The sequence below is a fragment of the Pteropus medius genome, unplaced genomic scaffold (assembly GCF_902729225.1).
Source record: "Pteropus medius unplaced genomic scaffold, Ma_sr-lr_union100, whole genome shotgun sequence".
Classification (NCBI taxonomy): Eukaryota; Metazoa; Chordata; class Mammalia; order Chiroptera; family Pteropodidae; genus Pteropus; species Pteropus medius.
The window spans coordinates 23386445-23413448 of record NW_024352787.1 but is presented as its reverse complement, the minus strand read 5'-3'; the positions used below and the strand labels follow the sequence as shown (position 1 = coordinate 23413448).

Sequence of the window (27004 nt, the reverse complement as noted above, 5' to 3'; positions counted from 1 at the left end):
TGTTGTCCCAGAGACCCCTTAAACTACCTTAATTTTTTTTTTTTTTTTTTTTGCTGTTCTGATTGGGTGTTTTCTGCTACTATATCTTCTAAATTGCTAATTTGATCCTCCGCTTCATCTAATCTACTGTTGATTCCCTCTAATGTATTCTTCATTTCCGTTATTGTAGTCTTCATTTCTGACTGATTCTTCTTTATGTTTTCTATCCCCATTTTTATGTTTTCTATCTCTTTGGAAAGTTCTCACTGAGTTCATCTACTCTTACCCTAAATTCATTGAGCACCTTTATAATCAGTGTTTTGAACTCTGTATCTGGTAAATAGCTTGTCCCCATCTTTTTTAGTTCTTTTCCCAGAGCTTTGTTCTGTTCTTTAATTTGGGACATGTTTCTTTGTCTCCCCATTTTGGCGGCCTCCTTGTGTTTGTTTCTATCTATTAGGTAGGGCTGCTACATCTCCTGGTCTTAGTAGCATGGCCTTATGTAGTAGTAGGTGTCCTGTGGGACCCAATAGTACAGTCTCGCTGGTCACCTGAGCCAGGTGCTCCACGTGTGTCCCTTGTGTGAGTTGTGTGTGCCCTCCTGTTGTAGCTGAGCCTTGGTTGCTGTTTGCATATTAATAGGAGGGATTGATCCTCAGGCTGATTGGTTGTGAGTACTGGCTGGTGTCTACAGTGGAGGAGCTGTTGTGCAATGGCTCACCTTATGGAGCAGGATTTGTTTTAGTAGGGCTCTGGTGCCTGCCCTTTCAGTGTGTTGTCCTTGAATGTGGCCCCAGGTGGTGCTTCAGCTCAGTCTGAAGTAGGCCGCTGGATGTACCAGCCCCGGGGCCTCCTGGGAGGGGCCCTGCCATAAGCCAAGTTCAGCTGCAGCCTGTCACCTGCCCGGGGCCACCTGGTGTGAAGCACCAAGCAATCCACAGATGGTCACCACCCACACTGGGCTTGGAAGTACCTCGAGAGGCCAAGCCACGAACTGAGGCCAGCTACTGCTAGTGCTGACCTTGGAGCTGCTCAGCAAGGGATGCATGGCACGCAGAGGCCAGATGCTGCTTGTTTGGGATTTGTGAACCTTTGAGAGATTTTAGGAAAGTCCACAGCATGAGTCAAGACAGGCTGTTTGTATGGAAAATCCACTGCAAGCCACTTGGGTAGGCCCACAGTCAGGTGGGGCAGGGTCTCAGGGAATCACCAGGGTGGGGTGGCCAGTGTTAGCCAAGTTGATGGAGACTCAGATAGGGTGCACCTGCGTCTGCACCTCGGGCAAGAGAGGGCTCAACAAAGGAACAATGGGTTCTGCCAGCACTTCGGTCTGGGAGAAAGCTGCCCCTTCAGCCTTCACTCTGAAGCCAGACAGTTCAGTTCCTTCCTTTATGTCCCTGGCGCCTTTCAAGTTGCTGCCCCAGTGCTGAAGCTCAGGGTGAGTGAGTCCGTCAGACAGTAAGTTCACACATGGGCCCTTTAAGAGGCACTCCTGCAGCCCTCTGTCTCACTCAGTCCCATTCCCACAGGTGTTCACAGCCAGAAGTTGTGGTGACGTCTCTTCCTGGCACTGGAACCCTGGGTTGGGAAGCCTGGTATGGAGTTGGGATCCGCTGCTCCTCTGGGGGAAACCTGTGCAGCTGAGATGTTCTTCCCAATTTTTATGCACCACATGCAGGTGTGGGGCCAGCCTGTTCCATATCTCCACCCCTCCTACTAGTCTCAAGATGGCTTCTTCTGTATATCCTTAGTTGTAGGACTTCTGTTCAGCTAGACTTCAGGTTATTCTCAATGATAGTTGTTCTGTGGTTTAGTTGTAACTTTTATGTGGTCATGAGAGGAGGCAAGCACAACATTTACCTAATCCTCCATCTTAACTGGAAATCTTCTTTACTTTTTGATTATACCTATTTTCCAGTACTGGAATGTGGCCTCTCTGGGAGCAGAATCCATGTCTTACTTATCTTTGTACACTGGTGCAAAGTATTCTGTATTTTTCCTGTTAAACATTGAGTAGATAAATGTTTATTGGATGGATGGAGGAAGGGAAGGAGGGACAGAGAGACAAGGGATGGAGGAATGGAATGGGCAGATATTCAGACAGAAGATCACATAGAATGATGGGTGGCTAGACAGATGAGAGGATGATTTGAGTCAATTTTATTTTTCTTAGTCCTAATCACATTTGGATCATGACTCCTTGAATATACATTAAAGTCACTTAGGTTGAATTGGGGTCATTCTAGACCTCTTCAGCCATGAATTTATGGACAATTTCTTGGGCTACTTCTGCAGTTAGCCAGTCTTGCTCTTTATATTTTGTTTTTAAGTGTAATTTTTCTCTTATAAAGTAACCTTCCCTCAGGTTCTGAGGATATCTTTTTGAACACAGCAATGATAGTAACACTCAACATTTTGACGTATAAATATATACCAAAGGTACAATAATTTATTTACCTAAAATGTACTCCAAACTTCCTTTGGAGTTGCTATAGTGCTTTTTAAATGTATAGGTATTTTTTAAGGATAACCCTCAGAGTAAAGATCCTGAGAGGGGCTGGTATTACAAAGCCCACGTGACTGATGAGGCCTAGAGCAGGGAAGCGACAGGGCTGGTCAGAATGCAAACCAGGACTTTTGACTCAAGGCCATGTTTGATGAGCCCTAGCATGGCATTGGATGCATCTCAGATATGTCCCCATGGGTGACATGGGTTGCGAGTGGCCTGGTTACTTGTTCTCTTGATTCATTTTCCTTATGATTAAAATCTTAGTTAACAAATGTGAAGCAGTTTACATAAAGAACAGGTTTCTTCAAGGAGGCTTTCCATTGTTCAGAGACTTTCTAGTTCACTTTTGCTAAAGCCAAAATTCTGTTGCCTTTCCTCCAGAGTTTTTCATCAGTTATATTTCCACCCTCATACTGAAACTCCTCATCCTTGGGGGCCCATTAGTATCCAGTTAGCACAGCACTGGGATGCATGGATGGGAGAAGTGGAGGAGGAAGAGAGAAGAAGTTTATCCCCTCCCCCCATTTTTGATTATGCAGAGTAATTTTCGCCTGAGTGTGGACTTTTCATTCTCCCAGTCTGTCCTGTCCCAACTGCTTCTACATTAGCCATAACTATAGTTCTACCTGTATTTTCTTATCAATAAGCTATAAAGCCATGAAGACAGACCTGTGACAAGCATTCAGATTTAAAAAAGAAAGAGGGAGAAGAGAAATATAAAAAAAGAGGTGTCATAGAAGGCATCTACTTTTCAAGGAGCCAAACTTAATATCGAAGAGGTGAGTGAAAATGACTCAGCATTAACTCTTAATTGTCCATTTTCTTCTTCATCCCTTTGTTCTCTGACTTATGTAAGCAAGAATAAGTACATTTATGTAATAACTGTCCCTGGAAGATGGAATAAATCCTATGATTGTCTTGGAAGAGTAGTGAGGTGTTTTTGTTTTGTCTTCTTTGGGGCAGGGGGTGGAGGAATTGAAGCTTATATCCAGATGCTCATCTCTTAGAGTGATGTACTAGAGAAGACCTTTCTAGATCCTGTTTTCAGGCTCAGTAACTCCAGAAAATGTTGGCAAGCCTTTGCAAATAAATGACAAAGGAGAACAGCCTTGCTTTGCCATTGATCTGCTTTGCATCAGTGGTCATTTATCGTGGCTCTCAGAAAAGAAGCCCCAACTGAAAGGACATATTCCTTCCCTTTCAGTTCTGAGGTAAAGCTAGAGGGTCTTTTCATTTTCACTTCACAAGTCTTTGCCACTCTGAGTGAAAAGAAGCATACATCACTCACATCACCCAGTACAAGTATCGACTAATGAAAGATGTTAGAAAATATCAGGTCAGCCTTTATTCAGCCATACAAGTACATTGACCTGGTTCACCCTCAAGTGACCTGAGACATATTTGGCTCCCATGACTCTCCCTACTCTTCAGAAACAACTCACACATACATTTCCCTTTACAAATGCCTCAGTAATGGAGTTAAGAATCAACTTTTGAGTTATAAACAGGAATAAGGGTGTCTCAGGTCCTTACCATGGACATGGTTTAGGAACAAAATGCATGATAGGCTGGGTTTTAAATAGTTGTGTGGTACCAGTTTTGATACGGTTCTTCCTGGCAGTCATTGTGAGAGCTACCATGCTATTATAAAACACCCTCTACACACATTACCTTCTGGGGAAAGGGGTACATCTTGCATTTCCTCCTGCTCTCCCAATGCGACATCTTCCTTTTCTAGAAATAACAGTAGTGGTAAGTGTTTCTGTTTATTGAGTGCCTACTGTGCATTAGATAAAGGTGATTTAATCTTTATAGCTAAATAGAGGCTATGAGCCATATTCTCCATGTAGGATCCTGAGGTGCAGAGATTAAAGATCTCATGTAATCAACATAGCCATTTTGTGATAGGACAGAGATTTGAACCTTGTCTTCCTCACACCAGAGCAAAGTCTCTTTCCACTGGTCCACGTTACCTGATATTGTGGATGCCCGTTCCATAGGCCCCTTGATTAGGCAACTTCCAGCTACCCTCTATGGATGTTCCATATGCCAGAAGGGGAGGGGAGAGCCTGGGAAAGGAATGTTCATGCATCAGTTAAAATAGGTGTCCTAGCTTCTTGTCTTGCCTTCATAATCACAAATGTTCATTTCTTTCTTCCTCTCTTTTTTTAATTCTTCTTAGGGATGATGACTGACAGATTAATATATGTCTAACTACATGTCTCAGAAATCAAAAGGAAGGTGCTGTCAGAATCACTTGTCAGAAAATGAGATTAGGCGCACTTGTCATTTGCTGAGGATTGCAGTCTTTCAGAGATAAGGTTTCATTTAATGAGGGTAAAAAGCCTCCTTTTAAAAAAAGAAGAGGGAGCGAGGGAGTGAGGGTAGGGAAGAGGAGGAGGAGTGATGATTCTTTTTTCTGGTGTCAGCCAAGTGTTTTATCACCTAATGTGATCCCGGGGCACCTGGTAGCCACTGATAATGGCAGCCTGGCCTTCTCCACCTCCTCTGCTGGGGAGCCACTTCAAAAGCAGCTGCTGTGACCTGCTTTTACCTCTCTTTGGAAGCTGAACCTCCTTTTCCTGTGGGAAGAGGGAGCTAAGCATGTACTCTAGATTTAAAAGAAGGTTCAAGAAAGCACGCCATAGAAAGGAAACGTATAGTCACATTTCCCAACAAACTATAAAGAATCCACCATGGATTTCAGTGAGATACAGAGCTTGTCTGACAAGTGAAGGGTAACTAATGAGGAACAGAGCTGGATCCCTTTGCAACCAATTGTGTTTTGTCGTGGAAAATATTTATCAGGTTCTTTTGCATGTCTTGATTCTCTTAAAAGTGACACAGTAAGAGCTGCACGTAGGTGAGTTGGTTTACCTCCTGCATCCCACAATTCAGATTGTCAAGTTTTATCCTGTTATTAAGTTCTTCCTGCACCTCAGCTGTGGCCTATGCTACAGAAGTATTTCAAATTAATCCTCCCACCCATCATGGAAACAGCCTCTAAAATGAACTACTTTATTATGGACAATGCCCATAACAAAGCAGAAAATCCACATTTAAAACATGTTTGTTCCGGTTATCTACTCCAAATCCTAGTGGTGTAAAACAGCAACCCCTTTATTATGCTTACAGATTCAGTGGGTCAGGAACTTGGACAGAACATAGCAGAAATGGCTTGTCTCTGCTCTAGGATGTCCGGGTGACTTGAGTGGCTGGGCTCGAGTTATGTGGAGATGTCTTCACTCACATGACCCACACCTGGGCGGGGACGACTCAAGGCTGAGCTTGGCTGGGACTGTCCAGTGGAGCACCTCCACCAGTCCTTTCCACAGAACAGCAGCTTGGCCTTTTCACAGAACAGCAGCTGGGTGCTGGGAGGAGTTTCCTGAAGGGGCACTCCCAGAGAGCAATCAGTCCAAGAGATGGAGGCAGAAACGCCAAGGCTTCCTCTGACCTAGCCCCGGAAACGGAGCCACTTCTGTCACTGAGTCGAAGCAGTCACGAGTTCAAGGGGAGGGAGATGGACCTCAGCTCTTGATGGGAAAGTGTCAAAGGACTTGCAACCACGTTTTCAAACTACCATAATTCTATTGAGGTTTCTTTCTATTTGTACTTTCATTGACTTACCGTGGACAAAATGGTCTATGAATGTGAAGTTTGTAACATTTGGATTCTTTACTCCTGATTTGGAATAATGGCTACTCTTTAAAGAAGATATATAGGATGGATATATGAGTGTGTGTGCGCACGTGCATATATATGGGGAGGGCATGTTAAATTGCTTGCAGTGGTTTACACGGTGCTGTCCATGTTCCTGCCTTCTGCTACAAACAATTGAAAACAGACTCGTGCCCTAAATGTGCTCTTTTCTATTTCTTTCCAGTCCTTCTCCATTATATTTCTCGAAAATAGTCTGTACTTACTGCCTCTATTTTCTTACCACTTTGTTTACTTATTAACTTGTTGTATGTAATCTAGCTCCTACTTCATTCTCCTGCGAATCTCTTGTTGTCCACCAGAGATCTCATAAATTACCAATTCATCTGGCTTTTCTCAGCCCTTGTCCTCCAGGACCTCTAAAGCAGTTGCCATTTTTGAGTTCGCCTCCTTCTGGAAACCCTGCCCTTCCTTGGTTCTGTAGTGATACTTTCTCAGTTCCCCCTTTCACTCTGCTCTTTCTATGGTTCCTTCTCTGGCCCAGTAAGCATGGATGCTGTCTGGGTATTACCCTTGACTCTGTTTCTTCCCACTCCACAGTTTTGCTCTTGGCAGCCATATCCCCTCATCTCTTTGGAGAGGACACCCCCACCTGTATATGATTCTGAGCCCTTTCCCCTGTGTTCCAGTCTTGAATTTTTGATCACAGCTGGGCTTTTCTCACAATATTTTAGAGTCATCTTGTCCAAAGCAATTTCTTTATATTCTCCTGTATGTAAGCTCCCTCCTGCTTCCATGTTCCTGATTTTAACTAGTTGCTCAAGCTTTAAATCTCAGCATCCCTCACTCCTGCCCTGCTTTATCTCGCTTCCTCGCCTCTTCAGTATTTTTTCTCATTTTTTACCATTTCAACTGCCTTCTCCCGTTGGATGAACGGGTTACTGTTCTTGAGGCCTCCCAGGACACCCATCATGTTCTGCCTTCTAGTTATACACATGTCTTCTTTCCTCTCCTAAATTGTAAGTTCCTTAGGGGCAATTAACATGCTTTTTTTTTTTTTTGGCACATAGTCCTTATTCAGTAAAAGTATCTTTCATTACCAACTGAATGAATGGCTTTTAGTATGAAAGCCATTAGTACAAAAATTTATCATATATAGGCCACAAACTATTGGAGTTAAGGAAAGGTTTTGATGAGAGCAAGAGGCTAACATGGCCAAATGTACGTCCAAATCTATCCTTCCCTACCAACTCTCCTTCAAAGTGGAACCCGAATGAACAAGATAGATAAGGAACAATAACCATAGCAGTAATAACAGGTATATCTATTGAGTGCTCACAATGTGCTAGGGACTGTTCTAGCTAATTTAATCCTCACAGCAGCTCTGAGGTAGGTACATTATACTTTTCATTCTATAGATGAGAAAACGATTACAGAAAAAGTCAAGTATTACTTTGTTGTTAGTGGAGTGAATGCCAATACCCATGAACAAGCCTCTCTGCAGTCTGTGCTAGTACAAGTAAGTGCCTGCGGTTCCCCATGAAAGCAGACCCTCTCCTCTTCCCTCAGCCTAGTTTTACTATTGATTGGCTGCCAACCCCACAGCAAGTTCCAGGTGCCCCGAGCTTAGTCATCTCAGGTCCTGGAAGCAGAATGAAGAACCAGGCATGTGCAGACTTTTTAAACAAATTGTGGTTTTTCAACATACAGGGACTCTGTCCACCGGTAAACATGGCCCAGAGTCTTACATGCTAACCACTTAGATTAGCAACCATGAGGAAAGCACTAGAAGGAAGGCTTGGACAGTTGCCTTTCTCTCATACAAACACTGTCTAAGTAGATAAATGAATAGATACCCCATGGTATGTGTGTCTTAATACAGTTCAGTAAGAAGAGATAAAGGTGACAAAAATGTTGCCAATCGAGGAATATAAGTGAAGGTTTGGGGTGTTATTTATACCAGCCTTTTGTCTTTTCTGTAAGTTTGAGATTTTTCAAAACAGAAACTTGGAAGGTATTTTAAAAGAGAGCATAAAAAAGGTAATTCTAAGGATAGGAGTCAACAATAAATACACAGGGAAGTAGTCTGAAGCCAGGAGTTTTCTGGCCCATCAGATGGGAATTGCCAAGAGAGAAGGAAAGAGGTGGACTTTGAGACATATGGTGCTTCTTAAGGGGATTCTCAGCCTGCCCAAGAGGCTAATTTAAAACTAAATCTTATCCCTGGATCCCACAGCCCTTAATGTGACCCAAACTTTCCATTACCAAATTCTGAGAATTTAAATCCTGATATTGTGTGCTTGAATCTGGAATCTGTCTCATCAGTTAAAGATCTATCCTATTGAGGCCACATGTGTCTGTGCAATAAGTTCTTTTCAAGCCAAACTTTCATGTTTTTAAAAAAAAAAATCCTGAGAGGAAATACATGTGGTCCTCTTCCCCTTCAAGCCCAGTTCAGGCTATTTATTGTTTTATTTGATTGTTGAGAATCAGAAATGACTAAATTGGTTCCCAATGTGGCCTGCACATTGCCTTGGCTAGGAATGGTCTGATTAAGACAAAACCCAGCTTTGAATTTAGCAGTGTTCTGATTTGAGGGGTGGAGGGTTAGGGGAGGGTATGTGTATTCTTTTCCCCCTTTCTTTCTGAAGTCCTTTCCCTGTGGATTTCAGATTAAAGAGTGCGTGATGACACATTTACCCTTTTGGTTTTGCTTTTAAAACACAAAGCTGACAAATGTGTTTAATGGGCCCGTGGTCCCAAATGACAGAGGCACAGAGCTCAAGAGGCTCACATGTGCCTTGACTGTTTTGATGAAGAAGTTCAATTGTACTTACCAGTTGGAAGGATTAAATGCAAGACATAGCGTACTTCTGACATTTCATTGATTTATCATGAAATTCGAGGAGGAGGGCAGAAAAGATAAGTTGAACAGTACACCCTACTTAGAAATTAATAATGTAAACTCCAAGAGAATGGAAAGAAGAAAACGTTATTTCCTAACACAGTGACCATTCTGCTTATAATCTAGATATTAAAGCATTTAGAATCAGAAGATCTCATGTACAGCAAAGAGTGAGAGATTATTCATCCCAACATGTATGCGTTTGAATGATGAAGAAATGGTTCAGTGACTTACCCAAAGAACTGGGCCTGTTCTAAGACCTAGGTCTCCTGGCTTTGCTTCTCTGGTCCGGTACTCTTTCAGCACCTAGACGTCCCTGTCATGGTCTGCAGTAGCCCTGCAACCAGTATTTAAAACTCAGTAGAGCCTGCTGTCAATGAGGACCAGGTCAGTTCTCCAGTCCTCGTTATAGGTCAGTTATTTGTACTCCTTTTCCTAGCCTATTGTGTACCCATAAACCCAGCCAGTCATTTCACAAGTGCGTGTCGTCAGCTCAAGTGAGCACTGGTAACAGAGAAAATCCATCACCACGAGCGCAAATGGAAAAACAACTCAGAGCACACAGCCTAGTAGAATGTTGTTTGTAGCTTGATCTTTGTATAAGAAAGACAACATCATAAATTAAAATAAAGCTACCAGCCAACAACTGTATTTTTTACCAGCCTCCCCTTCTCCAAGAAAACTCATTGCTAAGAAAATAAATTGTGTTCTTTACCAGCAGCACAAAGGAAAGACTTGTTACTTAAAGGCGAGTGGCTATTTGAAAGCCTGGCTACAATTTTCCTGTTTTACTAACACTTGTAATTAAATCCGTCAACTCCCTCTAAGAGTCTGTATAAATACCAGATGCTCACTAAATTTTTTTTTTCTCCTGGAGAATATGAAAAGTTATAACCTAACAGTAGAGGAACTTCAAAGGAGGCACAATCCTGGGTGAAAGTGAACCCTTAAGGTCCACACTCACTTCCCTGTGAATTTCTCACCTGCCACTCTTGGCCCACACAGGCCCCTTCCCCATCTCTTGTCTTACTGGTGGATGTTAAGTTAACATCAGGAGCAGATGGCTCTGAGTGGGGTGTGGTGGACAGGGAGAATCTGGCAGGCCTGGCAGGAGGTATGTGAGAAAAGGAGGAGAAGGCCATGCCTCTCACTCCCTGTGCGGCTGCAACCTGCTTTTCATGTGCTATTCATGCGGCCCCCACCAGCTGTCACTTCATTCATGTAGCTGATCCTATAGGGATCAGAGGAAGAAGTTTGGGACGGCTCTGGACAAATCCACCCTCTCTACTGGGGTGAGAAAATCCTCTCCTAGCACATGTACTCCTCAGGGGGATCAGATATATAGTATCTTTTAAAAAAAATTTTTTCCCTTTCCTATACAAAGTGTAAGTTTTTGTCCCAGAGGTGATGGTATTTCAGCAGTAGGCAAAGCAGCCTCCTGGGTTGTCCAGAATTAAGTGTGGTTGCTTAGAGTCTCTGTTACTTAAGGAAAAAACTGAGGCAGAGTTAAGTGAATCATGAAAGAGAATCAACATACCTGCCAGTGTTTAAATTTTACTTGTGGAGTGTGGGTTTCTTGGCATTTGTAATGCAAAACCTGAGTAAGGGTACTTTCCTCCACCTGCCCTCAACTCAGTCCCAACAGATTCAGTTGGATTTTTTCGTGTGTGTGAGTTGACTTAAAAATATTTAATAGTCCTAGTATCAGCAAAGTAGTCATATCATATGAGCATCCCCAGCCCTCCTTACCTATAAACTGTCCCTGGCTTTTGGTTTCCCCCACTGGTTTTGTCGGGCAGGTTCCCTGCTACACAGTGGATTGCAGAAGGTTTTGGGTCAGCCTCTAAGACTCTACGGAATGTCTGAGTATGTGGAAGGAAGCGAGGATTGAAAGCATGGAGCCAGTGGCCCACGCCACCTCAGCGACTTTCAGTTTCTATTTGAAACCAAAATCACAGAAGAGCTGTCAGATGGCAGCTGTGCATTTGGTGGAAATGAGAATTCCAGATTTTATGCTAATTCAGTTTCAAGATCCTTTGAACCTGCAGCTTCATGAGGCTGTGCTTAAAACAGCAATCTGTTTTAGATAAAAGAAGGGATTACTAACGACTTTTTAGTTTTGCAAACATTCACAGCCTGCAAAAGGAAGGGGGGAGATCAGATTTATTCTTTCATTAACATTGTCATGTTAAGTTTTCTTCTAAGTTATCAAGTAGAAAACTTATCCTTATTTTGGCAGAGATTTTTCTTATTTCAGGATTTTGTTGTTGTTGCTGTGATTTGTCTTTAGTTCAGTAATATACTTTCTCTAACTTTAAGGTCCTTGTCATTCCCTTGCAAAGGCAGAGAAAGCAAAAGGTGATGCTTGTGGATGTGTCTCATCCTGGCATGTGTCACTTTCTCCCTTTTTCCGAATGTTGGGGCTGATCGAGATGGATGTTACCTATCGCTTTGTAACAAGCTACAAATTTAATAGCTTAAAACATAAAATGTATTTGCTTACAAGTTTGCAATTTGGTCAGGGCAGAGACAGCTTCTCTGTGTTCCACACCGCATCAGCTAAAGCAAGCTCGGCTGGGGCTGGGCTTATACTGCTGCCCCCCCAAGATGCCTCTTCACATGACTGGCAAGTTGTTACTGGCTGTTTGCTAGAAACTCAGCTAGGTCTTGGGTCCTGACCCATGTGGGCCTGCTTGAGCTTCCTCACAATATGGAGGCCAGGTTCCAAGAAGAAAAACAAAAGCTGCCAGGCCTTTTTAACCACCTAAGGAAGCTCTGAAGTTCCAGAACATCACTTCCTCCACATTTTATTGGTCAAAGCAGTTACAGGTCCGACCCAGATTCCAGAGTAGAGAACATAGGTTCCACCTTCTCATGGAAGAATGGCATGCACAGAGTTATTAGAGGCCATGTTTAGAGAGTAGCTACCACAATGGTTGATGTGGTATTGTAATTAGTAATCAATTTTCAAGAGAATTTATATGTGCTCTGTCGTTAGCCTTATGAGGATGGGTTTCTGTATTCTGTGAAATCAACAGGTAGCAGTTTGTGGAAAGGACTTTACAGTTTAGTTTATTTTTGAGATAATGTCTTCATTGTCTTCTGTTTTAGTTGGCAGAGATATAGTTATTTATTCATTAACTCATTGATCTGACCACTGTTTATTGGCCATCTATTACATATAAAGCCTAAGAGTACTGTCCTGGGTGTTAGACGGAATGATGATGTTGGGAGCTTGGGGGTGTAAGGGCACAGTCTTAGCCCTCAAGTGATTGAATGTATGCTCACCAAATCAGTGTCTTGTTCCCCCTAAGGAAATTTATGCCCTCATGACAGTGTCCAGAGGTGAGCCAAGAAACACCAGGTAATACATGTCAGACATTTTCTTGGATACATTTCTCTAAAGAAACCTTCAAGATTAGCTGTGTTTAGAGCAAAAGAAGAAATTGCTCATTTAATTAATTTGCAGTAATGGTCTGTGAATGGAGATTATACAGGACCAGAGAAGAGTTAGCAGATCTTTGTGGGCGTGCAGACTTGCCCTTTCCCTGTATGACAGCAGTATATGATCAGAGCAATTGGCATGTGTGTAGCAGTTGACCATTTGTGTGTTCATTTGATTCGTAAAGCCACAGAGATGAAGGCTACGATAATGGCCATATTAGAGTTTGCCACTCCACTCTGATAGAATAGAAGAGATGGGGAGAAAAACTAAGACCAAACCAAGGGTGAAAATTCAGAAATGTTGGTCAATAAGAATGCTTTCAGAAAAGCTAAGGAATTCTCTGACATTCTAGCTGCCTGCCTAGTACCCCAGCAACTGTACGATTCACCAAACCAGGAGAAGCAAATGATTCATTCTTACCCAAGAAGAATATCTGCAAGTAAATATTTGGCCCATCAGGATACTCCATAATGAGGCTAAAATGAAAGCACAAAAGCTTCGTTAGGTCCCTGTGTATTAGTATAGATGTAGGATTAAAATTCCCAGTACCCTGGAGATTATTAATACTTCCAGGTAACATGTTTCCAGAGAAAGATAGTAAACCCTTTGAGGGAAAGATGAGCTGACATGCAGTTGGCCACCATTTCTCATGTTGCTTTTGCAAATTGCCTTAATATGGATGTCAGTAATCTTGCAAACAAACAAACAAACAAACAAACAAACAAAAACGATGAAGGTAAACGAGTCGCATATCCTAGTAGTAGTCGTACATCTTACAGATAACTTCGCCATACCCCTTTGGATCTTGCAACGTCTTTAGATGTTAGCAATCAGAATTTATTTTGACTTAGCTCTAAAACAAGCATATTTCAGCCTTAAGAATATGTGAAATTCCAGGTTGGGCCAAGGGAGTGAGAAATCAAGACTCACCCAGAAGGGTGGACGGTAGAACACGGTACAGTGAGGAAGGTGCTGGATACTTTTAGAACTGTGCTGTCCTCCTGACTCTCCACTTCCAAGGTCCAAGGGCGCTCTTGTGCTCTCTGTCAATTGCATTGTCTGAAATAAGGAGGAGAATAGCAGCTATTCTGTTTATCTCACAGAGGTGATGTAAGAGCAGATGACATAATAATTGTGAACATTTTTGAAAAATATATGTTACTATAGGCATTTACAGCAGCACCTTTATGAACGGCTGAGTCTTAGAACAAGTAAAAGGCATCACGATATATAATTTATGACCTCTGCTTTTTTTCTGGTCTAGAGTTCATTAGTTTGTTAGTTGGTTCCTCCCTCCTCTCCATTTCAAGGCATGAAATGAAGATTAGAATTCTGTTTTGAGCCTGACCCAGACCTAGAACAGCCACAGTCTTTCCCTGGTTCTAACTGAAGCTAGGAATGAGGGTCTTCCAATCAGATGCAGAAAAATGTTTTCCTTCAGTGCAAAAGTTCATTGAAATTATAATAAAGTCCCTAGTATGACTTGTTTAATGGTAAACGTGGTTGGGGAGGCCAAATATGGTAATATCTCACTGTTCTTATGAATCCTGCATCTACCTGAGGAAGATCTAGGGTGGCTTCAAGGGCCTGTTTCTCAAGCTGTTGAAGAGGAGCTCACTCAATCCGAAGTGGCTAAAATGCCTCTTACATAGTGAATTGTAAAATGTGATGAGTTCACCAGCAGCCCCAATTTTCCCCAGCAGCCTTTTCTAACATGGCCACATAGTGCATCTGTTGAAACACAGATAGTTGCACTCCTGCTGGTGCCTACAGGGACTGCCTTCCGTGTGGGCCTTCGTCCCAAGAGCACGCAGGTACCTGGGATCCCAGGGCCAGACCTCTTGATTACCCATGGCTGCAGTGACAGCCACTATTCCCTGACTGAGCCCCAGCCCCCACCACGGTGTTCCTCCGCTCAGCCAGCGGAGAGGATGGCAAGGCTGCTTTTGTCATGCCAACATAAAGGACCTTTTTCACTTTTCCCTTAAAGGAGTGGGTGCTTGGGCACCTTCATTTATGAAACTAAAAGGGGCCACTATCGGTCAGTCTTCCCCAAATTAAGAACATCTACTCCTAGATAACTGCTCCAAGTGCTTTATACATATTAACTCATTGAACCTTCACAGCTCTTGCTGTAATAACAGTAAGCGCTATTATTGTCCTCTTTTATGGCTGAGAAAAGTGAGGCACAGAGATGGGAAGCAGTCTTTTCACCATTACAAAGCTAATAAGTGGGAGTGGAGGATGAGCCAGGAGTTGGACCCAGCGGTTCTGTTAATAGCTATGCTTTTAACCAGTAGACCAGCTACCTCTCATTTGTGCCCCCTAGACATAGAAATGTCTGGCACTAATTTAGAGGACTTTCTAACCAGTCATCCTTCTATAAAAAGCACAGCAACAAGCTACATTATAATGCATTATTTTATTTAGTGTTTGCAACAATACCCTATGAGAGTTAAATCTATTACTAGCTCCATTTTACAAATGAGGAAAATGAGCTTTAGGAAGAGTTAAGTATTCAAGATGAACCAGCTATTGCGATAGAGGCTGGATTCAAAGATGTGTCCTTCTAACTTCGTGCCCACAGGCCAGGGACCATGAATTATAATATCCAGTAATCCTGCTAAGGGATCAGATTCTGGGATAATTTTCCCCAAAACAACTAAAGGAAATGTATCACCAAAAGCATCTTCTTTTCATTTTAACACTATACTTTCTTCAATTTATCGTCTTCATTTACTCATTTACACATTTTGTTCAGCCCATCCTTTCAGCTCATGTAGACATTTTGCACCCCTTTTTTAAATTGCCTCTGATCCCCTGTCCCACTCTCATTTATTTCTGTGTAGAAATGGTGAGAGGAGCCAGGTGCTGGAGATTTGAGCATGTAACTAAGGCAGGTAACCTGTCCTCAAGAAACATGGACTTGGTATCAAATGCAGGTCTCTAGACCCTTAATTACAAACACTTATCAGTATTAAGTGGTATAATAGAGAACTAAACAAAGCACAGATGAAAACCAGGAAAACAGTGTCATAGTCCGATCTTATGTATTTCTGTAAAAGGTAAGGTGCCGTTGGGTGACATAAGCAGAGATCGAATGTATTTTTATTTTTCATTGCCTCTCTTTGTGGGACTGTCAGATTCTGAATATTAATATCTTAATGTAGATTTGGAGGTTAAGTAAGAGATATTTTATGGTTTTTTATACTTTTTCCCCTTTGTAGTTTATAGTACACTGTGAAGTTTGAAAGTAAAATTCTTTTTCTTGACTTCTACACTCGGATAATATTTATTTCCCCCTGCGTCTCAATAGTATGCATCATAAACTAACCCAGTTCAGTTTATTTACTTCCCTCTTGTTGCGGCCCCGTGATCAATTGTAGCAACACAGGCATATAATAGTAGAGGCTCTTGCTTTACAACATCGAGAGCGTGAGCTATTGCATTCCCCTTTCAGAGTGATAATGAACCTTCCATTTAAAAACCTCCTTATTCAGGCGAGGTTGGGGGCACAGAATAGAGGGGCTTTGGGCCACCCAATGTTGGCTAGCCATGCCTCACTAGAGAAGGAATTCATGATCTGTAATTTAGAAGGAATTGACCTCCATGGGACAAATCCTTGGGATCCGGGAAGAGCTTTCATCTCCTGGGCTGGACAGCATGGAAGGCACAGGAATCAACAGAGGTGGGAAGCCAGACAACCTTGGCAATGGGGTGATTTCTTGGTGAGCAACTGTTGACTCCAGTTCTCCATGCTAGGACTCTTGGCCACCCACGTGGGCAAGGAGCAGCAGGCACCTCCGTCCAACTGCAGGTCGCTCTGGGCTTCTCAGCAGCTGTCTTTGGCCCTGAGTCTCCCTCCTTTTAATCAGTTACCCAGACACTTGTCAGATGCCCAAGCCTTACCGGCAGGCTGGAAAAATCTCAGCCATCTATTCATTCTCTTTTATCATGCATCTATTGAGGTAGGCCTGCTAGTACTGGGGTAGGTACATGACTTGCGAACACTTGCCAAGATGTGGGTTAGATCCACGAGAAACCAGGTAGGTTCAGAGAGAAAGCGTATCACAGGGAATAGGCTGGCATTATATCCTCACAGATAGATATAAAGTGCTGGACTCCCATCTCCAGGCACATGTCTGTTCTTTATACTGCTGCTGTGGCTGTGGTATGAATAAAAATGCGCAAGATACAGTCTTTGTACGGGCAAATTTAAAATCAAATTGAGGTGGTGGGTATCCCACACAGAGAAGAGGAATGAAAAACAAAACGTACGTCTGCATCAGTAAGAAACCATTTCTATAGTCATGGCAAATCTGTAGGCCTTTTTAAACTGGAAATCTCAGTTTAACATGTCCAAATGACGTAATTGGAGTACATGATATTTTATGTTTCAAGAGATTGAAGCCCTCATATTAAGAGGTTGATCACCTCTTAAAAGCTGGTGAACTCTCATAACATTTTGCTTGATTCAGGATTGGACTTTATAATCTATCAAGAGGGTCCATGTTACTCCCACCCCCCCGGCCTTATCACATAACCCAGGCTATCCAATATCCAGGTCCTGACCCCATCTGGAGGGATTGTCTGCAGTAATGACTGTGTGAAGGTGGGACTTTCTAGTACAGATGGTCATCACTTTTGAGGACTGGTGTTGTTTTTGATGTTCATGTGGTTATTTTGATTGTCACTGTGATGGTACTCATTCAGAGAATCCAGTAGAAAGCATAGCCATATACGCTGGAGCTATACCAGAATATACTTTTATTTTGTTGTTCTCCACAGTAATCAAAATGAGAGTTTCATCTTTAATCGTAATAGCCAACACATATGTCCCTCTTCTAGAGTGCCAGGTGCTGCTACTGACAACAGCCCTATAAGGTACAGGTACTGCTGTCATCCCATTTTAGAGATGAGGAAAATGAGGCACGGAAAGTAAAGAGATTTTCCCAAGGTCTCCTGGCTCAGAAATGACAGGGCCATGATATCAACCATAGGTTGGCTCCTTACCACCAACCCCCCCCCACAAAAAAAAAAAACCAGATAGAAAATTGTAACCCAGGTGGGGTGACATCTTTCCCAAGGCTAGTTTGAGGCAGAACTCATGTGGTATCACTCCTTTTTCGTGGTCTTTTCAAACTACATAATTTAAAATATAAAAGCTCGAGGAAATTTTTGTAAAGACTTTTTCTTCTTTAAACCACCCCAAGAATCACCCAGCACATGTTCTGTTAGGGAGTGCCTGAAGTTCATCATATTTATGAGGAGAACAGCATGAAATTAATGAACTATTTTCTGTGTAAGATACTCAACAGAAGATCAGAATTTATAAGAAATATTTTACCAGGAAATGTTTAGTCTCAGTCTGGTAATTTATGTTACAAAATTGAATCAAATCTCACATTTTAAGCTTCAAAACGCTGCCATTTTGGATTGATTTAGAACTTCTATTTGTTTTTAAACCTACTTTATCTTTATCTTTAGATATATTTTGAGATTTGAGGAAGATGACTCCATATTTTAATTTAGCATGTTGCTTTTTTTTTTGCTTGTTTGTTTTACTTTTAGCTAATCAAACTCGGATAAGGTCTTTGGTCATATATCAAAAATTGCTTTTGTTTCTGGATAATTGATCTAATACCAGAAGGGTCATTGAGTCTATATTCTTGCTGTCTGCTTCTTGTTAGGGTCCCCACTTTGTAAGAATTTCTCTCCTAAGATCTGGTTTAGAGACTGAAGGTGACATTAGGAAGCCATTAGTGCTAGTATATTAAACCTTCTGAATGTTACAGACATGATGGCTGACAGCCTTTGATTTTGTAATCTTTTGATTAAAATTCCAATAAAGGGAATTTTAAGTTTCTTTAAGTTTCTCAAAGAAAAAAATAATAAATTTGCTTAATTCTTGAAAATCAAAAAGTCAGATAGATCTCAGACCAGGACATCCAGTCACCTAATATGTGGATTATCCATTTTTTGTTCTGTCTTCTCTGTACTTCTGATGCTATCCTGTGCCCATTCCCTTCTAATTTTGACATTGATTCCCTCCCTTCCGGAAAAGAGAAGCCATAGAGCTACTTGGAAACCAGTCAGAATGGACTCATTCACGTGTTTGGTGAGAGACTGAGAAATGAAGCAGAGTGGCAGTGGTAGACTTCATAGGTACAGGCAGGTGCAGGAGGACTGAATATGGATGGTGCAGAAGACGCATTCTGTGGATTCTCTCTAGAGGCTTGGCTATTGGCGTTTCTGCCTTCCTCCTGATTACAGATAATCAAAATACAGGGACACATGCAGATCTGTTCCAGGCTTTCATCTGTGGTCTAATCCCTGATAATCAGAGATGACAATCTAATGCAAGGCCTGCTAAGTGTCATAAATGCTGCCTGAGAAAAGCACTTCAGAGGGCTAAGTGGTTGTTTCAGTTGGTCAGCTAAGTTGCCCATGCTTTTGTGCATCTCAGTTTACCCTGAGGGGGACCTGGCAGGAGCTCTGGCAATTTCTTCCTTGTAATATTGATTTTATTAGAGCAACAAGACAAGAAAACCATCCCATTTTGATTGCTGCAAAGAAACAACATTTTAATGTCTTTTCTTGAAAATTTAATGTTTGCCTTTGAGCTATCTGGGTATTGCAGAAACAGCTTCAGAATGAATACCCCTTAGCTGGAGGGTCTCAGCTGGTTTTTGTGACATCTTATAAGCAATTGGAAAATTCAACTCCAAACTTACACCTTCCAAGGCACCTTTTCCTCTGACTTCTCTGGGGGTAGGGAGTAGAGAAAAATCTCTCTCTAGTATCTATCATTTAAAAAGAAGTTGTTTTTAGAAACACCATGAGATGCTACTAGTTGGAGAGGGCATAAAGCTAGAGAGAGAGACCTTATTTCCAAAATTGTATTTGGAAGTTAAAGAAAAAGTATGCCATATAGCAATCACCCCCCTTTTTTTCCCCTTGAGACATTTTTCAAGAGTGCCATGAAATCAAACAGTGATAGATGTTCAACTTCAAAGAGGTGAGGAATAGGCATTATGGCTTTAAACCAGTCTCCATGTCATGGTATGGAGTGTACGTCTCTCTAAGCCTGGTTCCTTTCCTCTCTTCCCAGCTGCACCCCAGGTAATAGTGGCACTGGAAGGAAAATCAGGAACTGCAGGCTTCCCTCTCACTCCTCCATGGTGTGCCTGTTATATCCTAAAGCCATCCCAGTTGCAGTCTAGGCCTTGCCTACCTTCTTTCCCTTGTGCTGGGAAAATCACAGCCACTTTTGCTCTGCACCATGGAGGGACTCTGACATGCTGCAGGTGTGGAATTAAAACTCCCAATGCTTGCAGAGGGTCTCCTTGCCCCATGTATGGCATAGTACCTTTTCAGGGCCTCTGTAATTGAGATAGTGAATAAGGAGGTCAGAAGTCTGCAGAGGGGACTGCCAGGCTGGACAGAAGGGACCTGGGGTAAGCTCTTGGCAGGAGTAGGTTGCTCGGGGAAGTACACCAAGGGGCAAGTTTGTAGTCATTGAGTGCTTCCCGCCCACCTCACCCCACCCCCTTTTCTGGTCCTGCACTAGAGAAGGCAATGATGATAAATGTTGGGATGAAGGTAAATACTGCCCATGTAGTGAGGCTATGGCATTGAGTTAATCCTTTCTGTACATCTGGTGGATGCCAGGGGGACCAACTGGCTCCACTCTGTCAGCGGATTTAAAGAATAAGGGGAAGGGAGGATTTGTAAATGGCCAGTTCGTGCACTCAGTTATCCTTTAGACCTAATAAACTGCATTCAATCTTTGATCATGCTGGAGATGAGGTTAGATTAAGACCTTTTTGTTCTAATACTAGACTCTGCTCCCCTCCCTCCGTTTTCAACAATGTACTTATTTTGTACTAAGCACCTACTGTGTGCCAGGCGTTTTACACACATCACTTTCTCACAGCCGCCTAGAGAGCCTGCTCTGTGCAGATGTGACCGGCCTAGCTGTAGTTCAACCACGGGCTGCCGGCCTAGTGGCCTTTCCCTGCCTCTGCTCAATACTGGAAGCCACAGCTACGGGGAGGGCGCGGACCGTTGCAGTTTCAGCCGCACCCGTCCGCCAGGAAGGCAGCCTGGGGACCGAGGCCCTGAGCCGCGGGGGGAGCGACAGCTGTCGATGTCGCGCCCGGGGACGGCGCCCCCGCGGGGCGGACCCGGCGATGGGGCCGAGAGGAGGGGCGACGAGGGGCGGGGCGCGAGGGGCGGGACGGAGGAGGGGCGGTGGCACCCGCGGCTCCGGCTCGGCGGGCCGAGGAAGTCCCGCTCCGAGAGCTGCGAGCGTCTGGAGGAGGCGCGCTGGGCGCAGTCGGGGAGCGAAGTCCGGGGCCAGGGGCCCGGGTTCTGCCGCCGCCCCCTCGCGCCACCCGTCCAGCCAGGGAGTCCGCGGCGCCGGCCGCCGATGGAGTTCACTTGAGCTGTGAGCCGGCGGGAGAGGCAGGCGCCCGCGAGCGGAGCGCGGGCCGGAGCCCAGCCAGTCCCGGGGGCGCCCCGGCCGCCCGCCCGCCAGCTCGGGCCAGGAGGCGCCGTCGGCCCCGTGCAGCCGGCCCGGCGCCCCGACCGCTGCAGCGCCCCCCGCGCCGCGCGCCGGCGAGATCGGCCCCAAATAAAGACTCCCGGAGCGTCCCCCTCGATCGCGGCGGCGGCGGCGGCGGGACCAGGACCAGGCGGCCCGCGGCGCTGCTGGAGAGGCGGGCCGGGCAGTCGGGGAGCCCGAGGCCGCCGCCGGGGAGAAGCCGCCGCCGCCGCCGCGGTGCGCCCTCCTCCTCCTCCTCCCTCTCCCTCCTCCCTCCCTCCGCACATGGTCTCCTTTGTCCTGTCGCCGCCGCCGCCTCCTTGCTCTTAGCTCCGCGCGCCGCGGCCGCGGCTCGGGCCGCTCCTCGCCGCTTAGTCCGCCCGCTAGCCGGCCCGGGACGCGCCTCGGGGCCCCGCCGTGCCCGCCCCCTCCGACCCACGCGCTGCAGGAGCGGCCCGGAGGCAGCGGCGAGTGCGGGCCGGGCGCGCTCCCTCCTGCCGCCGCCCGCCCGGCTCGGCCGCGCTTGGATGTGCGCGCGGCGCGCCGGCTCCCGGCCGCCCCGAAGCTGCCCCTCCGGTACGGATCTGGTTCGTGCATCAGCCTCAGACTTTCGCGAGGACAGCAGGAGAGAGACTTGCGGACAGAGCCCGGTCGGAGTTGGGCGTTTTCTCTTCGTGTGTTTGGCTGGTTTCCCCCCGGTCTTTGACGATCCCCCATCGTGAACCCTGCTAAGGAACCCAACCATGAACTTGGGGCTGACAGGACCGCTTAACCCTTTGCGACCAGGTAATGCAGCCCTCAGGGCACAGCCCCCTAGCCCACCGCCCGCGGTCAGAAGGGAGGCGGCCGGGTCGGGGGTCTTTTGTTGCGGCGGCCAGGCGAGCGGTTAAGGGTGGGCTCCCCGCGTCCGGCGCGCCCGAGCCCCCTCTTCGCCACCCCCTCCCTCCCGCCTGCCCTTCCTCCCCCCTCCCCGGCCTGGGCGCCCGCCTTTGTACTTTCCTCCCTTGGCCGGCGGGCTCGGCCGTGGAGCGGCTGCGCGGGCGGCGGGAGCTGCGCGGTCGGGCCCGGGGGCTGGAGACGCCCCGGCGCCTCCCCGCCCGAGGGGCTCCGCCTGAGCCGGGGCCGGGCGGGGGCCTGCGCTGCTGCGGCCGGAGACCTCCGGGCTGCGCTGGCTGCGCGGTCCCGCTAGCGCTTCCCGGCGCCGAGGTCGGGGATCCCGGCCCGCACGCGGTGCCGAGGGAAGCGAAAGAAGATCTGGGTTCGGGATCCGCGGCCGTAGGGGAAAGAACTCGCGCTTAAGTTTCGAGGAGATTTTTCTTGTTGGAAAGTCCCTCTTCCCGCGAGTGCGGGTGCAGAGGGCGGTCCCCCGGGTCTGCGGCCGAAGGGAATTAAGGTGGACCCCGAACTGGGGCGGCCGCGTTTCACACTCGTCCGCACGGAAGGGTTTTATTCGTTTCCCTCATTTTCCACTTTCCTTCCTCCAACCTGCTTGACTTATTTAACTTTTCTTTCAACACCAACTAAGGTGTCGAGTAATTTTTTAGTATTAAAAAACAAATCTGCGCCCCTCACCCAAATAAACAACCAAAAGAGAGCTTTTGAATTTATGAAATCAGTTTTTAAAATGTAACCACTTAACGCCTTCACCTTCCAAAACCGAGTGAAGGGGATGAAACGAAATGGCGAGCAAATTTTTAAAAAGACCTTTAACGTGTAAGGTACCGCCGCGTTAAAAAGGAGAGAAGGAAAAGCTCTGCTCCCCTGCTAACTCTCGGCTCACCACGTTTCCATTTTGTCATTCCTGATTAAATTATATACATCAGCCACGAAAACGGTTCAGGTAATGTAAGGAATTGCAGACTTTTTTTTTTTTTTTAAACAATGAAAAAGGAAAGGTCCCAAAGATTAAAACCCAGAGAACCAAATAATTTGCACAAATGCTTTAAAGGCATAAGTAGAATTTGGAAAGTTCATGGAGGGAGGAAAAGCAAAGAATTTTCTTGTGTCCGCTTAAGACTTTGGCTAAGAAGCTCTTTTCTGACTTTCAAGGCAGTGGTCCGTCACAGTTTTAACCATCTGGATGGGGAAGAAGGGATCCAGAATCATTTTATGATTAGCCAAAGCCCTATTACAATCATTTTCCCTTGGTTGATTATTTTCCCTTGGCAGCCTTGTTGAGACACCTCCCCCCCCTTCCCCAGTTGTAAACGGTTTCAGGCTTTGTGACATATATCAGAATATTAAAGGGCTCAAAAAGCTTTCATTAGAAGGTGTACTTCTAAGCCTCTCTGAATATCCTTTCAGACTTATTTCTGTAATAACTTACTGGTTGGCATCATCATAATAACATCTTCTAAGTTTGCTTCAGATATAAGGATCCCTTAACCACCTACTTGACAATACAGTGTGTAGCCCAGTGGAGCTGACAAAGGTGGCAGATCCAAGGAGAGTGTGAAAGACAGCCAAAGGGCCTGTTCACCTTCACCGACAGCTTCTGTCCTATTCAGTCTCTCTCTCTCTCTCTCATTCTCTTCTCTTCTCTTTCTCTCTTCGACTCCCCCCCTCCCCCAAATGCAAGTAAAAAATTCAGTCAGGAGCCATTTCCTTTCCTTATTCATCATGCTTTTTGCATTTGAGATACAATAATTTCTTTTTATATTTCTTCGGGCCAGTTAGGTTCATTTTAATAAGTAATTGTAAAATACGCAAGGGTTATTTCGGCGTGGTAAAATGATTTAATGGACAGACTTTTTTTTTCTTTAAAAATTATCAGCTGGAGTTTATTTTTTAAGCCATAAATTTAACATCGCCATTCCAATGAGATCTAAGACACTTTTTCATTGAAAAATGGTAAAATACTCTTATCTCTAAGTTTTTACCTGAGGAACTCACATTCCTAGAAATCTCACTTAATGTTACAATTCAACAAAACTGTTCCCATAAATTTTCCTTTCGTAACTCAATCTTCTTGATCTGTTTAATGCATATCTTATTCCCCCCCATGCAACAATTTTTAGCAGTTTGTTTTTATTAAAAGCTATTATAATAATTTTATTTAATTATTTTTAAGATGTCAGGAAGGGCCTTGGTGTATTTTTTATTATTCATGCAAAATAAGAGGAAAAATGTATCTAGGATTTCTTTAAACTGTGTATGAATGTGTGCAGTTCACTTGTTTGGCACACACGTTTATTTTATTTTATTTTTTTTGATCTATTAATCTTCTGAACCTCCCCTACAGTCGGAATATTAGAATGAAAATGAAGGGAAAAGTCATAACAGAAATATGTCTTTTATATATCACTTGTTTTGAGAACTAGAACATGGTCCCCAGATGTACACAGGAATATCTCATCTTCGTCAATATAACATGGAAAGACTAAATTGAATATCTTCTTTGTCTCCAAAAGCCAGACCCAGAGTCAGAATATGCTGTGCTTCAGATTCCCACCCCCTTCCCTATTTCATACATTTCTTTCTTTTTTATTTATTCAGCATTCTGTGCTTTGCTTTGTCAAACATGCATCTCTATAAAGTGTGAAAGATAAGAGATATCTTACAAGGGTTGAGTATCAAAAGCATCATAAACATAACATAACCATTATAACTGTAAATGTAGATACATCTTCAGATTATATAGTGAGGATGCTTAATTTTTAATTTAAAAAATGTTCAAGTCCTAGAACTATTCCGTGCTTCTGAAACATCATAGCATGTTCCTCCAAACTGACTTCATGTTTATTTTCCAGAACATTAGTGTATAATTTAAATTGGCTTTACTCTTGCTGTTTAAGCAGGCTTATTTCACTTTCCTCAGCCACTGTAATAATTAGCAGACATGATCTCTAGAAATGGAAAGGAAATTATGCTGATGGCACGTATAGTGCCTTGTTTTGGGGCAGGTTGGCTTGCTTTGGTTTCAACACCAAGGTCATCCTGGGTACTAAAAGGGATAGGGATTTGGGAGTCATCAGATGAGTGTTTAAAAATTAATTTTGGGGAGTGCTAGTGACATTTTTTCAGTGAGGGAAAGCTTAGCATTAAATAATAGGCATTTCTGGTTTATGAAAGAAAATTTTAAAATAGGCATGTCTGCAAATATGAAAAAATTACCATTTCCAAAATAATGATCTGTCAACGAAATTGCAAAATTATTATGTGAATGAGCTGAATTGCTTTGTGTATCATCTCATAGAAATATGTTTTGCACAGATAATATGTCTAATAAAGACACGTTTTTAAAATCAGATTTTTTTTCCCCCCCAGCAAATAGCTGCACTGCAGGTCTCTCTTATGCAGTCAACTAGCACCACCTTATGGAGGATTGGGGGAAATTGCTGCTTTCTCTTTTAGGCTTTTCTAAAATGCAGTAAATTGATTTAAAATAATAGTGATGATGGTGAAGACAATATTAATGACAATACTAACACTCTCCCCACCCTTCTTGTTTTTCAGGCATCAGATGCCAGCTCTGAAAAACTCTTCAATACTGTTATTGTAAACAAAGGTAAGATTCTTTAATTCTGAGCAATGGCTTACGTATTTTTATATTTGTTTCATTGTCATTGCCTAGGAAGAAAGAATAAAAAATAAATGGTCTTTTCTTTCTTATGCTGGAACTACTGTTCATATTTCCTGTTTTTGCTTGAGATGACTGTATTCTTTTGTGATGCATTGAAAACAGTCTATTTTAAAAGAATACATCGAGTCCTTATTTAAATTGATTTGACTAAGATATCACTACTCTCTCTGTGACTTTAATTTAATGTAGGAAGCAGTAATGGAGAATAATAGTTCTCAAAATGCCTTAACTTTATTGTTACTTATCAACTACCCAGCAGTCAGAGAACTATAAATAGCCAATTTGTACTGCAGACGTTAATAACCAGTGGATGTTTAGTATTCACAGTATTCTGGTCATAAACCAAGCTCTACTCTGCTGTGGGCTTTCTATATAGTTAATAAATGAGCAAGAGGGCAAAATTTAAATATGTGCTATCCCATTAATTTCTTCCAAGCCGCAATATAGAGTAAGAGAGGCTAATGATATAGTAGTACATTAAGGGAAAACTTAAGTCATTGCCAATAGGTTTCTGGGTAGTTTTCATTTGTAGCAGTATTGTTGGAAATAATGAAATTGAAGGGAATGTCTAATCATGAGCTTTGCAAGGGTGTGTGATTTGAAAGGTGTAAGTTATATAAACAATTTGATCTTTTCCTGTCCACTGTGTTACAGTGATGTAGGTGCTTGCATGATAATTGCTAAATGAAGCAGGTGTGCTTCCTGTGTTACTCTCATTCTGGGTTACATGGAAGATACTTGGTAGCGCTTGCCCAGAGTTGGGCCTTCATAAAGTGAAATTTGAAACCACTTAGTTCTACAGTTGCCTTGGCTAGAATTTTTGCTAGCCGGTTAGAAAGACACATTTCCAAGTGCAGTTATTTTGAGCTCCCAGATTATTTTAGAATTGGAAGCAACTGCAATTTTAAATAGTACATTATGTTTAGAGTTCCCTTGAGGTATATATGCTTATATGATTGCTGTTACTCCCAGAATTATTGTCTTATTGAATTTTATCTTTTTTATTGCATAATGGAGTATTCCAGTTTTATATTTCATCATATTTTTTTGATGGACTGAAAGTTTGTATAAATTTGTTAACCATAACACTAAAAGCCCAATAAAAGAGGATGTGTGCGATTCATAGCATACAGCGCTCATATGTAAAAATGCATAATTGTTTATTGCTCATTTTGATGAGGCAGAAGATTGGTAGACAGTAGTGTGTCCCTGTGAAAAGGGGGGCGGGGAGTGGGAGGAGGAGGAGACTGAGATGGGCCAGGTCACCAAAAGATCTTCTGTGTTTCAGTGACAACCCACCGCAGCACCACCCAGGACCTGCAGCCCCACGTGACTTTGTCTTTCTTTGGCCAGTGTGCTGTAAAGCTTTGGAATGTGTT

The 27004-nt window shown here is 43.7% G+C and overlaps 1 protein-coding gene across 1 annotated transcript in view; it reads left to right on the top strand.

Moving 5' to 3' along the window:
- The window catches only part of AUTS2 (activator of transcription and developmental regulator AUTS2), a 1077358-nt gene that overhangs the window by 971503 nt on the left and 78851 nt on the right, over window positions 1-27004 (top strand). The window contains 1 exon segment of the mRNA XM_039849320.1: window positions 25499-25550. Coding sequence (XP_039705254.1) covers window positions 25499-25550 — 52 coding nt within the window.